The 14,809-nt window shown below is 56.9% G+C and overlaps 1 protein-coding gene across 1 annotated transcript; it reads right to left on the minus strand.

Annotated features, from left to right (window-relative positions):
• Positions 1-7,782: 7,782 nt before the first annotated feature.
• Positions 7,783-14,038, minus strand: ATOX1 (antioxidant 1 copper chaperone). The gene is made up of 3 exons (XM_019535256.1): positions 13,798-14,038; positions 10,653-10,825; positions 7,783-8,022 (listed from the first exon to the last, which is right to left on the minus strand). Exons 1-2 carry the CDS (start codon positions 14,021-14,023, stop codon positions 10,701-10,703), a joined length of 351 nt encoding a protein of 116 aa, XP_019390801.1. The 5' UTR covers positions 14,024-14,038; the 3' UTR covers positions 7,783-8,022; positions 10,653-10,700.
• Positions 14,039-14,809: the final 771 nt, after the last annotated feature.

Genomic DNA, 14,809 nt, shown 5'->3' on the forward strand with positions numbered 1-14,809 from the left:
GACTACCCACTCTCTGCTTGGCTGTACCCAGCACTCTGGCCCCTGGCTTTTCAGACGGGTGAAGTGAATGATATTACCACCTGAAGCAAGTCCTCTGCTTGCTTTGCCTCTTTCCAAAGCATCCCACGACCCTCCTCGCACCGACTGCAGCTGGAGCCATGCAGCTGCTTACATACAGAGCGGAAACTGTCCCAGAGACCTGTCAGCCTTCTCCACACTCTTCTTGCTGCTGGACCCTCTGCAAGAGCTGCAGCATGGGCACAGCTGGTCTTTGGTGAAGGACAAGCTGTGGGTCCTGGGGTGCAATGAGGAGGCCAGAACATAGCATGAAGCCAACTCTTGCCTGGCTCCAGGACAGCTTTTTTTTAAAATTTTTTTTGCACCGGTCCTGGAAGCACTGCAATACCAGGTCAATGCATGGAGTGGGTGGAGCTCCAGGACAGCTTAGTGAGCAGAGGGCCCTAGGCAAAAGGGGACAGATGCTGGAAAAGGCTGCTTGGGAGGAAGAGCATGCTGGCTGGCCCCACTCCCCCACCCTGGGTCAGCTCTCTTCCAAGCAACTGTCCTGGGAATGACTTTAAAACCCCTCCCTAGATGGGCTCAGGGCTAAAAACTTCCAGCTGTTCGTTCTAGTTTTCAAAGGGCCACGGAGCCTGCTCCTGCAGCTTCCAACTCCTGCAAAAGGGATGAAAGTAAAGCCCAGGAGAACACATTGGATCTATAGCATCACCCCACAGCATTAGCAGGTAGTGACCAAAATGTGGCAGGCTGCACCTTATCACTGAAATACTGTTGTAGGGTCTGGAAAAGAGCCTGCTTTGGGGGGCCGGAGGAGAGGGGAGGCAGGAGCCAACTCCCTGACACGTCAGCCTGCAATCCAAACAGTTATCTCTCAACACGCTGAGACAAGGTCCTTCTGCCAATACACCCCCAGCGGAGCCCCCCCTTCAGCTTATCCCTTTTCTGAACTTTGCCTGCACAGAGCACTAGGTCCTGCCAGACTGTGCCAGACTCTCGTGACGTGTACAAGTGCTGTACAGGACTTCTAGTATAAGCAAACAGCCCAGCCTGCTCTATTATTTCTCAGTGCCATGCAGGGCACATTCAACAAGCAGCGCGTGCAATGAGAGCTAATCCCAGCGCTCACCCGCTCACAATGGGCTGTCCTGACTAAATCCTGCTCTCAGCTGCCTGAGGACAGCAAACAAGGCTTTTGGGTAGAAAGGGGCATAGGGATCTGAGAGAGGACCAGGTTGCCTGCTCTAACTAGGAGAGTACTTATCCACACCCTCCACTCCCTTGGCTCTCCCTTCTGCGAGGGAACACGGTCTATTGGCCATACACGTGTTGTCGTCCAGCTGTTTACAGTCATGGCTGGCCCGAAATCCAAGTGAGTGTGTTGCATGAAGAATGCTGTACTTGCAGGGACAGCCAGATCAATCTGGAAGGGTTTGAACATTGCAACATTTCCCAGCAGGTTTAATTCTGCTTTCAATAATGTCCCGGCAGCTCCTCTGCCTCCTAACAGGGTAAAATCCAGCTCTGCCTGAGTGCTGGTGTTCGTGAAGTGTCTTCCAAGGACACAAGATTCTTTGGGTAAATGTAATATCTTTTATTAGACCAACTAAATCGGTGGAAATACTGTTCTTCGCAAGCGTTCAGGCACAAACTGCTACCGTCACGAGCAGGCACAAACACAGACAGGAGCAGACTCTAGGGTATCCAGAAGCCAGTATCGGTTGCTTCACCAAAAACTCACGGTGGATAGTTCAGGAGCTACCTTCCTTGCCCACATGAGAGACTAGTACCTGCCCCAAGACTTGGCCTGGATGACACGTGGCTGGCAATGCACAGCGGCTCTTCCTGGCATAGCCGGCAAACGCTCTGCCGGGGAGACCCAGCGAGCTAGATGCTTGCACGGCGCCTTAGCCCCAACCCTTTAGCACCCTTTGTTTGTACAGCTCGTTCACAAGAGATGTTGCCCAACCTGCTCCCTGCCGCTGCCCCGAATGCCACTTCCGGGTGCTAATCAGCCAGATAAACGATCTCTCAGCCCAAGGAAGCCGCAGGGCGCGAGCTGTCTCTTGCAAATGCGTTCAGCCACTAAAGCTGCATTTCTACAGCTCGCTGGATTTTGTTTTCTTTGCCTTTCCCATCTGCTTTTAGCAAAACAGCTGAATAGCTTCACTCTCTGCGGCTGGAGCGGGGCGCCAAGTGCTGAGCCAGTGCTGGCAGCAGTTGCCGGAGAAAGGAGATGCAAAACAACAGCCCAGCCCAGCGCTGCCGCATTCGCCAGCGGCCTGGGGGAGAGGAGTTGGGCTCTTTATTTTTATCCTGACCACCTTTCCGACCCGGTTTATAAAAGAGCTCTGAAATAAACTCCTTGCACGCTGGCGGCCGCGTGCGCTTCCTAACACCATTCATTAGGCTTGGTTAGCAGATGTGCTCTTGCTGATTTTGGCACCTCTTTGGGGGGCAAGGCTCCGAACAGCTGCTCTTGGTGGTGGCATGTCCTCGTTCCCCTGCTGTGTGGCTGTTCCCCGGGGCAGGGTGGCACTGGGAGGCATAGCAGAGACCCAGTCGCTGCATCCGGTGCCAAAAGGGTCTCATCAGGTCTGCAGGCTGGCAGGCGGAGGGTATTCTGCAACCGAGGACTGGATGTCCGTGGGGCTGGGTGCATCTCAAGGGTTGTGGAGATCAGTGCAGAGAGGCATCCCCCAGCTCCCCATCCCCTTGAAGGGATCATGAACTTATGTGGGGGTAGCTGTCATAGCTGGCCTGCTCAGCGCGGGGCTGGAGAGCAATCGGGAAGGGTGTTTACACGCAGCGATACCCTGTGGAAAGGCCTCGAGCTGCCTCTCGAGAGCTCGGGAGGCAACCAGCCAGGGTGACGGCTCGCGCAGGAATGTCGAAGCAATGTGAGAAGGGGGTGGGTGAGCCTGCCGGCAAGGCCAGCGCACCCCACCCCGGCTTCCCGGCCCGTAGCAATGCCGGGGAGCTGGGAGGACACACTGGCATGGCAGGTATCGCTCGACCTGTCCCCTGTGCTGAGGCGGATGGGTTGCTTTTTATTTTTCCAGCCCGATTTAAACATGAAATGGAGGAGCCCGAGCCAGGCAAGCCCTGCCCTTCCATCCGCTGGATCCCCTCGGGTCAGATGCCAGCCTTCGGGTCTCTAGAGACCATAGGCCGGTAGGCTTGTTCCCCAGGAAAGAAGTCCTGAGATGTCCAGAGCCGAACCCCGTTGCCTTTCCCCACCCGCCTTCAGAAGGACGATCGGTCTCCAAAAGCCACCTTCTCCTTGTCGCCGCAATTCGGGACATCCTCCTGTTTCCTGGGTGGTTCATCCACGTGCTCTGGGGTTTACATATAACCCAGAAGGCTGCCTGGTAATGAGAGAGGGTGGAAAAGCCAATGAATAACTCCTTTTCATGGGCACAAGGCTTTGGGGTCCTCATGTCTTTCCACCCAAGGGACAATCATCTCCCCAGGCAGAAAGGGAAGAGCTAGGTCTGGTCCAGAGAGGAGCTTAGCCAGACCTCCGCCCAGACCTCAGGCTGCTCCGGTTGCCCCGGCTCCCTGCCAGATGTGGGCTCACCTCGCAGAGCGGGGACGCACTCATTACACCTGATGACCCTCCTCTCGCCCCCAGCGGGAAGGACCGGCTCCGGACACCACTTTTGCAGGGTTGCGCCTGGGCCTGGTTTGCAGAGGGGCCCCTCCGGAGAGCTGGCGGGCTGACAGGACATAGCGTCAGCCTCTCGGGGGGACGGGAAACCGCTGGCTCCTCACCGCGGCGGGAGGGTTTTGCTGAGCTTCCGCATGAATGTCCCCTTTCTCCGTTCCCTCCCATTCGGCTCCATGTTTGCACCCCCGCTCCTCCCCCCAGTCTGCAAATGCTGCAGGCTTTCTCGACATGGAAATTTTTCACCCTAGGCTCTGCTGAGGAGTCAGCGTTTTCCTCTAAAGCCTTCCATAAACAGCCCTGAGCGCTGGATCCGACATCCCGGGCTCTGTTTAGACTCCCAGCATCCCCCCTCTGCTCGTTCCACGTGTAATCAGGCCAGAGCCCTTCCCATGCATGCAAGCAAAGGTCTCATTATCTAGCCTTGAGGGTGTTTTCAAATGGGCAGACAAGGTTCTTTGGGCAGACGTGCTCTCTTTTATTAGACCAACTAAAGAGTTGGAAAAATGGTTCTTTGCAAGCTTTAAGGCACAAACACCCTTCTTCAGGCATAGCGGCGAATGGAGTGCTCTCCTGGGTAGCCCAGATGCAGGTCTGTGCAAATGCACGTGCGTGGCAGCGAGGATCAGAGGGGATGGGAGACTTCCAACGGGCCTGCATGGTATGACCCTGGAGGGCTGAGCTCACGGAGAGGCCGTGCCACCAACCAGCTCGGTTTCCAGGCACTTGAAAGAAAAGCATTTTCTGCAGCTCTCCTTATCTTATCAGAAAGCAGGGGAGCCTGAGTGGGGGAGAAAGGGCAGCCTTGGGACCGCTACCGGGATGGGGTGGAACGCCACGTTCCTTCGATAAGCGTGCAAGGCTGCGCACAATCTGGGAAGGGGGGACGGGGGCAGCCGTGTCTCTGCACCCGGGCTGTGCCCGGCTGCCTCGTCCTGCGAGCAGCGCCGCTCCGAGCTGTAATCTCCCCGATTCCTCCAGGATGTGGGGACAAGCAGCTCCTCAGCCAGGGTTTGCAAGCACCTCTGTGCTGGGTGGGGGGGTGGGAGCCCTGCTTCTCTGCCCACCTCCACAGCCTAATGGGATCAGGGGCCCTCAAGACTTCCCTCTGTCCTGTCCCAAGGGGAGAGGGTGAGGAGCGTGCAATAGAGAGATCCACACCAATGACCAAGCACCAGTTGGATTTAAGGGGTGGGGGCACATACCCTGACCGTGGCAGGGGTGATAGAGAGCCCGTCTCCACCACAGCCAGGGGCAGGACCAGGGGGAAGCCTGCTCCGACCCCCTCCTTTATACAGGGATTTGAATCGGGCAGTGCTAGGGGCCTGGATTAGCCCCAGGCAGGGGCTGAAGTGTGTGGCAAGGACTCATGCCTCGAGTGAGCGAAGACGGCCGAGGCCACGGACGGAAACCAGCACAGCGGTAACCACCCTTGGCTTGGCTCCGACACCCGCGGGAGGCGGCTGTCTCGGGGGCTGACAACGGGAGAGACTTTTTCTGAGATCCCCCTCGGCTTGCACCTGTTGGACAGACCCCGCCGAGAAGGATGGACACCCGCTGCCCTTCTCCAGGGGTTAGCACAGCTGTACTGAGACACAGCGGGGCAGGGTGGGCAGTGCCTGGGCTGATACCGCCCCTGCCTCCAATGCTTGGAAAACACCCAGGGAGCCCACCCATGCATCCGCCCAGGAAAGGACCCGCCTCGACGAATCCCAGGGCCGGGCACATTCGCTGCCAGCGGAAACAACTGGCATTGGCATCGTCGCAGCTTCTCAAGCGGCTGCAGGAGCCCAGCCGAGGAGCGCAGGGAGGGGAAATTACAGAGGCCGTAATGACAGGGTTTTGTTCTCATTAAGAGTTAATGGCAGGGGAAAGAGAGCAGCAGCCCGAGATAATGAGCGCCTGCTGCTAGGTAGATTCAGAGGCATTTATCAAGCCCCAAGGCAGGCACAGGGAAGGCGAGCACGGCACGTGGGCTCCAGCGACGCTGTGCCAGCTGCAGCCAGGCACGGAGGATCCAGCATTAGGATCCAGGAGCTCCCCCTGCTACACTCAGCTTAATCCCTGCCCAGGGGGCTCTCCGGCTCCTGCCCCAGACAGGCCTGCTGCAGCTTAAGGACCAAGCCAGGTCTGATTTCCTGCACTTTTACCAAAGAAGCTAGGTCCCAAAGCCCCTGGTTATTGCCCCGGGGAAAGCGATACATCACAGAAAACCCCAAGTGCCGTAGGAAGCTCATCATACCCAGCTCAGGTCTGAGCGCTGTGTAAGACGGCCCAGTCCTTTGCTACGCAATGACCCAGCAAGCACGTGACGGCTGTCCTGCACTCAGAAACAGCCCAGGTTGCCCCGTGGTCCCTTCACACCATCCACGAGGCAAAGGATTGTCCCACCCTGTCCATTTGCTGGTCAGTCGGGCAGGCTGCACCCGGTCGTGGCTTGAGCGTGCAAATGGAAGACCAGGGAGCAGCCCCAGGGGCTTGAAGGTGTATTATCTTGTGCCACACTTAAGTCAGCTCTGCTCCACATACACGTGTATGCTAAGTCGACTCGAAAAAGTTAAGTCGGCTTAAGCATCAGAAAGTTAGTGCGTGTGTCCACCCCCTTTGAGCTCAAGTCCCCCCAGAGCAGAGCCAGGGCTTTCAGCACAGCATTAAAACTACACGGAAAGCGATCACTGCAAAGTCACGACGGCCTTCAAACCTGAGTCGATCCTCTGCCTTCGAGAGGCCTGTAAAACAAGCTCAGCTTGACGGTTTCAGCTTCAGACACCGGCAGACAAACTCAGCGGTGACTGAAAAGGACTCTGGGAACAGAAGCTAGATCACAGCCTAGGCTGCCGGCTCTGCTCCTGCGAGGAGCTAGGAAATGGGTCAACACTGTGCTGCCAGCAAAGGCTGCACTAAGAAACCCAGGAATCAGGACTCATGGTAGAGGTGATCTCTTTTATTAGACCAATTAGATTTTTGCAAAAAAAATTCTTTGATTGAAAGCTTTTTTGCAAATTAAAGAAATGTTGCAATGTAATTAAAATTAAATTAAATTGCAATTAAATTCAATGAGATGCACTGCAATGAAATTAACATTGCAATCAAAATTGCAGTTAAAGACATTTTTTTTGGCAAAAATCTAGTTGGTCTAATAAAAGAGATCACCTCTACCGTGAGTCCTGATTCCTTTTGCCTCTAGATCAATATGGCTATAACCCGGATACCTAAGAAACCCAGGCACTCACCCACAAGCATGTGCTCTGCCCTGAAGGGGCCTGCTGCTGCTGGGGGAAACGCAGCGGTGCAGTGGAAGCAGTCACTGACACACCATCCATGAGTCATCCTAGTCTGGGTGATGTCAGGAAAAAGGGGGCTTGGCCATAATGGCTGGGGACAGTGAACAAGGAAGGGCCCAGCCCCTGAGGCTGTGAGGAGGTAGCAGGTGGGGGAAGGGGACACACAGGTAGCCTACAACATGGTATCACAAGTAAACCCTCAATTAAGCCGACCGCCCCTGGCACAGCATAGAAGCAGGGCAGGCTTGTGGAGAGGACGATAACCTGGGAGCCAGGGAGCCCTAGTTTCATCACTGACCTGCCATTTAACCCCTGGAGGCTACTTCACCTCCCCTCACAGGCCTGTGCCTCAGTTTCCCCTCCCGAGTGTGTAATTACTATCAGAGCCGGGGCTGTCTCTTACCACGTGCATGTACAGCACCTGGCACTATGGGGTGCAAGTGCCTACTGGGGCCTCTGCAACCAACAGCAATATACAAATATATTGTGTAATTATACAATATAACGAATGAAGCCTGTTTGGGGCAGGAGAAAAAAGCAAGGGGATGACACTGTTGTCCCAGCGCATCCAGAGCCCCTGACGGAGGGCGTGACACGCCTGCAATGGAAAGAAGCTGCTGCTGGGATGCTAATTCATTTAACTCCTGGCCTAGACAGCGCTAGAGCTCAGCTTTCTGGAGATGGGGAAAGCAAGGTGAAGCTGTGGCCACCAGAAGCTGGGAGAACTGGTCTTAAGGAAGATGTGATTCCTTATTTTCATGGACCCTTCCTCACCAAAGCGCCTGAAGAAAACAGGGGGACACTGCGACCCACCATGAAAAAGAGAAGCAGCTCCTTCCTTTATTGCAGGGCCGGAGAGGGAGTTTGCACCAAGAGCTCTAACATGTCAAGAGGGGAATTTTACTGCACGATGGGCTTTTTCCTCCGGGTGTCTTCTTCCTTTCTAGCCTTCTTCTTTCCAGCAGCTGGTAGGGGAACCCAGGTCAAGAGGAAAGGGGTATCAGCAGAAGTGTAAATAGTCAGCCACCGTCTTCCTGGAGCCCTACGCTGGTCCTGCAGAAACAAGGGAGGGGGAGAAAAGTGAGACGAGGCTGCCCCCTCCCGGCCATGCCTGAAAGAAAATCCACCCACCCGCCAGCAATGACTGGTCCAGCCAACGACCTCAACAAACTGGACAAATTGGGCCAAAAGAAATCTCCTGAGGTTCAACAAGGACAAATGCACGGTCCTGCACTTAGGAGGAAGCAATCTCCTGCGCCGGGACAGGCTGGGGGCGAGGGGCTGGGCAGCAGCTCTGTAGAAGAGGCCCTGGGGGGACAGGGGACTAGAAGCTGAACAGGAGCCGGCAGTGTGCCCTTGTGCCAAGAAGGCGACCGGCATCCTGGGCTGCATCGGTAGGAGCACCGCCAGCAGACTGAAGGAAGTGATCCTTCCCCTCTATTCAGCACTGGGGAGGCCACATCTGGATCCTGTGTCCAGTTTTGGGCCCCCACTGCAGAAAGGATGTGGACACATTGGAGAGAGTCCAGTGGAGGGCAATGGAAATGGTTCGGGGGCTGAGGGATATGACTTATGAGGAGAGGCTGAGGGAACTGGGCTTATCTAGTCTACAGGAGAGAAGACTGAGGGGGATTGAATAGCATCCTTCACCTCCCTGCCGGGGGGCTGCAAAGAGGATGGAGCTGGGCTGGTCTCAGTGGTGGAGGATGACGGGACAACGAGCAATGGGCTCAGGTTGCAGCCAGGGAGGTTTAGGTTAGAGATTAGGAAGAATTTCCTCATGAGGAGGGTAGTAAAACACGGGAACAGGTGACCCAGAGAGGTGGTGGAGTCTCTGTCCTTGGGGGTTTTTAAGGCCCGGGTAGACAAAGCCTTGGCTGGGATGATGTAGCTGGGGCTGGTCCTGCTTGGAGCAGGGGCTTGAACTAGATGTGACCTCCTGAGGTCCCTTCCAGCCTGAATTTTCTATGAGGATCCTTCAGCTGCATTTCTCTCATGGGCTCCCTGGGACACGAGCAGATAAAGGATTTCCTGAGGACAGCACATACTTGAACTTAACAGCAGCAAACGCGATGCTGATAATCTGCTTGGTACAGGCTTTGCATGGCCAGGGCCCTCTTCTAATAGGAGGGGACCTCATCTTCAGGTGTTGTGAGCACCTGCTTCTCCTATTAACAGCCAGCAGACATGTCAGAGCTCAGAGAGCCTGGAAATCAGAGAGTCCTCCATACTTTCCTGCAAAGCAAGCAGGCATTGTTCCCATTTTATGGATGGGGAACTGAGGATCAGTGTAGAACGACCTGTCCAAGCTCCCACAGTTGATCAATGGTATGGGGGCCAACTCAAAGGAGACCTTGGTTTCCAAATCTCCCCTGCCTACAGGCTCTTCTTTCCACATGAAACTCAGGTCTGTTGGGATGCCATGTGATGTTACCGGTGACATCTGCTTCAAGCCAGGACTTTTCTTATTTTGTAAGAATCAGGGCTTGTCTTGAGTAGCCGCGATGCACGATTTAACACAACCCGTGTGTAAGCCCCCGACTTCCAGCCATGCAAGCGTCTAATAGATACACTTAAACCGGCTTAATCCTCCATCTTAATCCAGGAATTGGCTGATGCAAACCAAAAGGATCCGAGCAAGGGTTAAATGTTTAAGGCCATCTATGTTAGGACCTTGCATGGCTTGACCTGACTGAAAATGAAATCCCGTCTGTTAAAACAGTGCTGCTTGGTGAATACAAACAAGACCTCCATCCAGCCGGCACATGCCAAGGTGCAACGTCGGATACTGTCAGCGCAGCATGTGGCAGAAACAAATACAGTCGTCCCCAGCCCCTCCGGGTCTGTCTGGGAGACACCCCCTCTTGCAGGAAGGGCGCTCAGTCCATGCCGGCGAATGGCCTAACGAAGTGAGCACGCCACGGTGGTTTCCCAGACTAGATGGCAGGCGCGAGACCCACCGCAAGACCTCATTTCAATGAGACCATTTAAGGCGAAGTCACCTAGTGCTGCTTCTCCTGCCCCTGGTGAGCTCCAGCCCTCCCCGAGGCTACAGATGTGACGACCAGCTCCTTAGCTAACAAGCAACCCCCTGGGCCAGCCAGTCCCCAGGCCCTTGTTTTGCTGAGTGCATCCTCCCTTAGAGAGCTGCCTCTGCCCTGGGGACCGGCACGCTCGGCTGGCAGGGCTCTTTTGGCGTGTTTGTTTTCAGAGAGGGGCATTTTTGGCAAGCATGGGTTGGGGCTGAGCTGGTATTCTTGCAACCCCGACAAGAGCAGGCCACTCAGAGCCTTGCTTGGCTGTTCCCACCAGCCACAGAAAGAGTTACTTGGGTCTAGGGGGCCGGAAATAAAGGGCAGGGATATGTAGGGAGAAAGGGCACAAAAGATGGTCATGACCTGGCCTCGTCTCCAGGTGCTGGCGGCAAAAATGAAGCTCCCTGTGCTCGCCGGAGCCAGGTCAGGGAGTGCCTATGGTGCTTAGGATGGGGTGAAGATGCAGAGAAAGGTCAAGGCAAGTCGGACCTCTCCCTAAGCCCACCTTGCCAGCACCACAGCTCAGCTCTCCACGTGGGACCATGCACCAGCCCTGTTCTCCCATTGCACAACACCACTTCAACCCCCCTGGGCACAACCGTGGTAGTCATGGACCGGACAAGAGGAGCCTCTTGGCACCAGACTGACCTTCCTGGCAGCACCGAGGAAGCCAGACCCTCCATCCTGTCTCCAGGGTCACTTCTCCCCCAGGTAGTTGGTGGTCTTCCCAGTTTTCTTCAGCGTTTCCAGCAAGGTGTCGATGTTATGCTCTGACTCAATGCACACCTTCTTGTTGGGCAGGTCGATGTCAAACTGGACGCCTGGGAGGGGGAGAAGCGACCCCAGAGATGAGGAGCTAAGTCCTCTCCAGTTCATGACGCCCCACATAAAATAATCGTAGAATCATAGAAAATGAGGGTTGAAGGGATCTCAGGAGGTCACATCTCATCCAACCCCCTCCTCCAAGCAGGACCAGCCCCAACTACATCATCCCAGCCAGGGATTTGTCTAGCCGGGACTTAAACACCTCCAAGGATGGAGACTGCACCCCCTCTCTGGGTCACCTGTTCTAGTGTTTCACCACCCTCCTAGGGAGAAACCTTTTCCTAATATCCAACCTCAACTTCCCTTGCTGCAGCTTGAGCCCATTGCTCCTTGTCCTGCCACCTGCCCCCACTGAGACCAGCCCAGCTCCATCCTCTTTGCAGCCCCCTTGCAAGGAGCTGAAAGCTGCTATTAGCACCCTCCAGTCTCTTTTGCAAAGTGGTTTGGATGGAGCTGATCCTGGCTCAGGGAGGACCTTCCTCTGAGCCAGGGGGTGCTTGCCCCACCTTGCCTGGGCTCTAAATACTAGCCCAGCTGGCCACACCCCTGCATGCACACCAGGTGCGCGTGGTGGCTGCAGCCTGAACCCAAATCCGAATCCAAATGTGCTCCAGTGTTACAAGTGGCTGCAGCCGGGCAGGAGGTGGGGGGGGGGGAGTGGGCGCAAAACTGGACACAGGACTCCAGATGTGGCCTCACCCGTACCGAATAGAGGGGAAGAATCACCTCCCTCCATCTGCCGGCAATGCTCCTACCAATGAAGCCCAGGACGCCATTAGCATTTTGGCAACACGGGCACACTGCTGGCTCATCTCCATCTTATTGTCCCCAGTCCCCCCAGGTCCTTTTCTGCAGAGCTCCTGCCCAGCCCGTCACCCCTAGCCTGCACCGGTGCAGGGGATTGTCCTGCCCTAAGTGCAGGACTTTGCACGTGTCCTAATTCAACCTCATGAGATTTCTTTTGGTCCAATCCTCCAATATGTTGCGTTCTCTTTGAATCTCCCTCTACTGCAATTCCCCTCCACTGCAATTCTTTATTGCCTCTCCTCTCCAAGGGTCTCTTCCCTTGCCTGAAGCCGCACAACGCCTACCTGTAGGAAGCAGGCCCAGGCAGGCTTTTCTAGGATTTGTCACTGGAGGGCTGACCCCCTCAGCCCCCACCTCCTCCACGAGTCTACTGGGAAATGCTAGGGGGGCGCAGTGCATTCTTCAATAACAAACCCTTGACAGGTGGGGAAACTGAGGCACACAGGCAAACACAGCCTTCCCCCAAAGTCAAATGGCAAAACCCAGTTCCCTCCCTCTCACCACTAGACATCCTTGTCCCCTTGGTGCAGACACATCATTAGAAACAACAGAAAGTTCAAAGCAGCTGGCCAAGGGGAACAAGGGCTCGAGACTGAACACAGGAACTTGGTTTCTGTAGCAGCAGGGATCTCAAAAACAGCCAGGGCATGCATTTAATTAACAACACTGTGCCCAGAAACTGGGGATACCAGCTGACATGTGCTATCGGGGCCCCATATAAGTCCCACCAGGCAAGAAAGATGAGTAGCCAGGCTCCTTCCTGCTCCTTCCAAAGGCCTTCCTCACTCTCCGATGCAGCAAGCTGCTACATCAGCGAGAGGCTCAGAGGGATGGACTGTCTCCCGGCTGGCAGGAACCAGAGTATTGTCTTGCTCTGCCTCCAGCACAGCCGGCCAGAGAGAAGCAGGCGTGCGCAACCAGGCCCGGCGAGAGCCAGGCATCCGGGCTGCAGCCGCATTTGCTGCGCACGCTCTCCACGGCGTCGGGGCTGCCTCTGCTCATCGGTTACCGGTTTCGTGTGCCTTGCTTCTACCGGGCTGCTGCCTGGTTTGTGGGGACTGCAGCCCGGCTCTCACGGTAAACACAGCTCGGCAGGAGGCTTCTGCACAACCAAACCACCCCAGGTCCTGCATACAGGATGAGGAGCCAGCCTGCACGAAGGAGCTGCACGCAGGGCTAGCTCTCCAGCTAAAGGCCTGGTCAGCTTGGCCGAAGAACCGACGTGGGATAGCTGAGAAAGGCTGCTGGCTTGGTACGGCTCTCCCCGAAGCCAAGAAGAAGGGTGGGGTTGCTTTCCAGGAGCAGAAAGGAAAGCAGCCTCTTTGATCAGCGGGCTGGACAGGTCAGCCTGCCCCTCTCGGGACCTCGCTGCCATCTGGGCTGGGGGTGCACCCAGGCACCAGCGGCTTTTCCTCCTGCCCTCGGGACCAAGCCAGTCCGCAGAGGCCCACAGCTCCCCTGCTCTGCAGGAAGGGAAACCGGACTGGAATTTCCTGTTGTCACGAGGCAGCTTTGCCCTCCTCCCCCACTGCGCCCAGGGTCACGGGAGTCTGCTGCAAGATTAATAATTAGTTACTGGCTTACCACTTGCCATGGCAGCAGGGCGAGGGGCAAGGCGAGTCTCTGGGGTGGGGGATGCTACACCCACAGCACCCGCTTCTGCGCTCCTTCCCGAGCCCAAGGGGGATCCAGTCGGGCAGGGGGCACTCTGCAGGGCCAGCCCCATTCCCCAGGCCTGGCGAGGGGATGTATTTTGGGGGTGGGCTCCATCTCCCAGGAGGGCCCTGCACCAGCTCCCATCCGCCTCCTGCGGCTTCTGCTTCATGCCTGGAGATGCTGGTGTGCTTGGGCACGTTTCTCTCCGCAGAGGATCCAGCAGGCTCCCTGGAGCCTCCCGGACGTGCCCAGGTTGAGGCCACCCTCGACCTCCTTCTGCACCGGCAAGCCTGGTCCAGCGTGCCGTGCGATGGAGAGCGCGAGCCAGGGCGGAGGGCAGGGCCCTTGCGCCAGCCCCTGCCAAGGAGCAGGGAGGATGCAGAGGCCTCCACGTGGCTGCTGCGCCCGGCTGCTAGGCTGGGATGTAAACCAACAGCAGCAGCAAGTTCGCCGCCACGCTTCGCAACCCGCCGCTGGCTCCCAGGCCTGGCGCAGCGCCACTCACCTCCCAGCTTATTCAGGACGCGAGTGACCGCGCTGGAGCAGCCTTCGCAGGTCATGTCCACGAAGAACTCGTGCTTCTGAAACGAGGAGGAGGAGGAGAGGTCGGAGACGGCAACGGGGCCCGTGTCGCCTCGGGACTGCAGCTCACAGCGCGAGGCTGCTCCTCTCCAGGGAGGAGAGAGAAGAGCAAAACAGGCTCCCGCCGCACCCCCAGGGCCTCTCAGCATCGACCCAGGTTTCTGCAAACCGTTCCCGAGCTTTTTAGGCCGGAGGCCCCCCTCGTTAGGCTTGCTAAAAAACACCAGCTCTTCTTTTCGCTCTTTTTCTGACTGCCAAAAACTGCCAGAGCCATTCTTCTGTTGCAAAGGCCTCGGCAAAACCGCAGCAGGGCAGCGTGGTTTTAGCACCGTTAATTCCTGCCGGAAAACTCTGGGTTTATTGCGCCAACCCTGTGCACGGCCAACCGCGTGGCACCCCGCAGCACCCCAGAGAGGGTCTCCAGGCACCCTGGGTGCCACATCCCCGCGGCCCAGCATCACTGCCCTAAGCTGCCTCGGTACCTGGCTGTGTTTTCCCACGCTCCGGTCTGCAACCGCTCCTTGCCTCCTTTGAGGCAAGAGCTTTTGGGAAGGGGCCCCGTTTTGCACGGCTGCGGCTGCTGCGCCTACATGCGCCGCGGGGACCACCCGGGCACCCTCAAACGGCTCCCTCGTAGAGATGCCGGTCCAACACCGTCCCCGCCAGCTATTAAAAAGGAAAGGGGCCTGCTCCCTGCTGTCCCGCAGGGGCTCGTGAGCGGGGACGATAATCCCCACCGGCTCGATTCTGCCCGTTTCGGGGGGAAGCGTCTCGCCCTCGAAGCCGGCGCCCCCCCCGAGGGGGGGGGGGTCTGCCCTGGGGCAGCTCCCCGGAGGATACTCAGCAAGGGGGTGCCACCCTCGCCAGCTGGGGAGGGGTCCCGGGCCCCGCCAGCCCCCCGCCGGATCCGCAGCTCTGCCCACCCCACCCGGGGC

The sequence above is a fragment of the Crocodylus porosus genome, unplaced genomic scaffold (assembly GCF_001723895.1).
Source record: "Crocodylus porosus isolate Cpor-Errol unplaced genomic scaffold, CroPor_comp1, whole genome shotgun sequence".
NCBI lineage: Eukaryota > Metazoa > Chordata > Crocodylia > Crocodylidae > Crocodylus > Crocodylus porosus.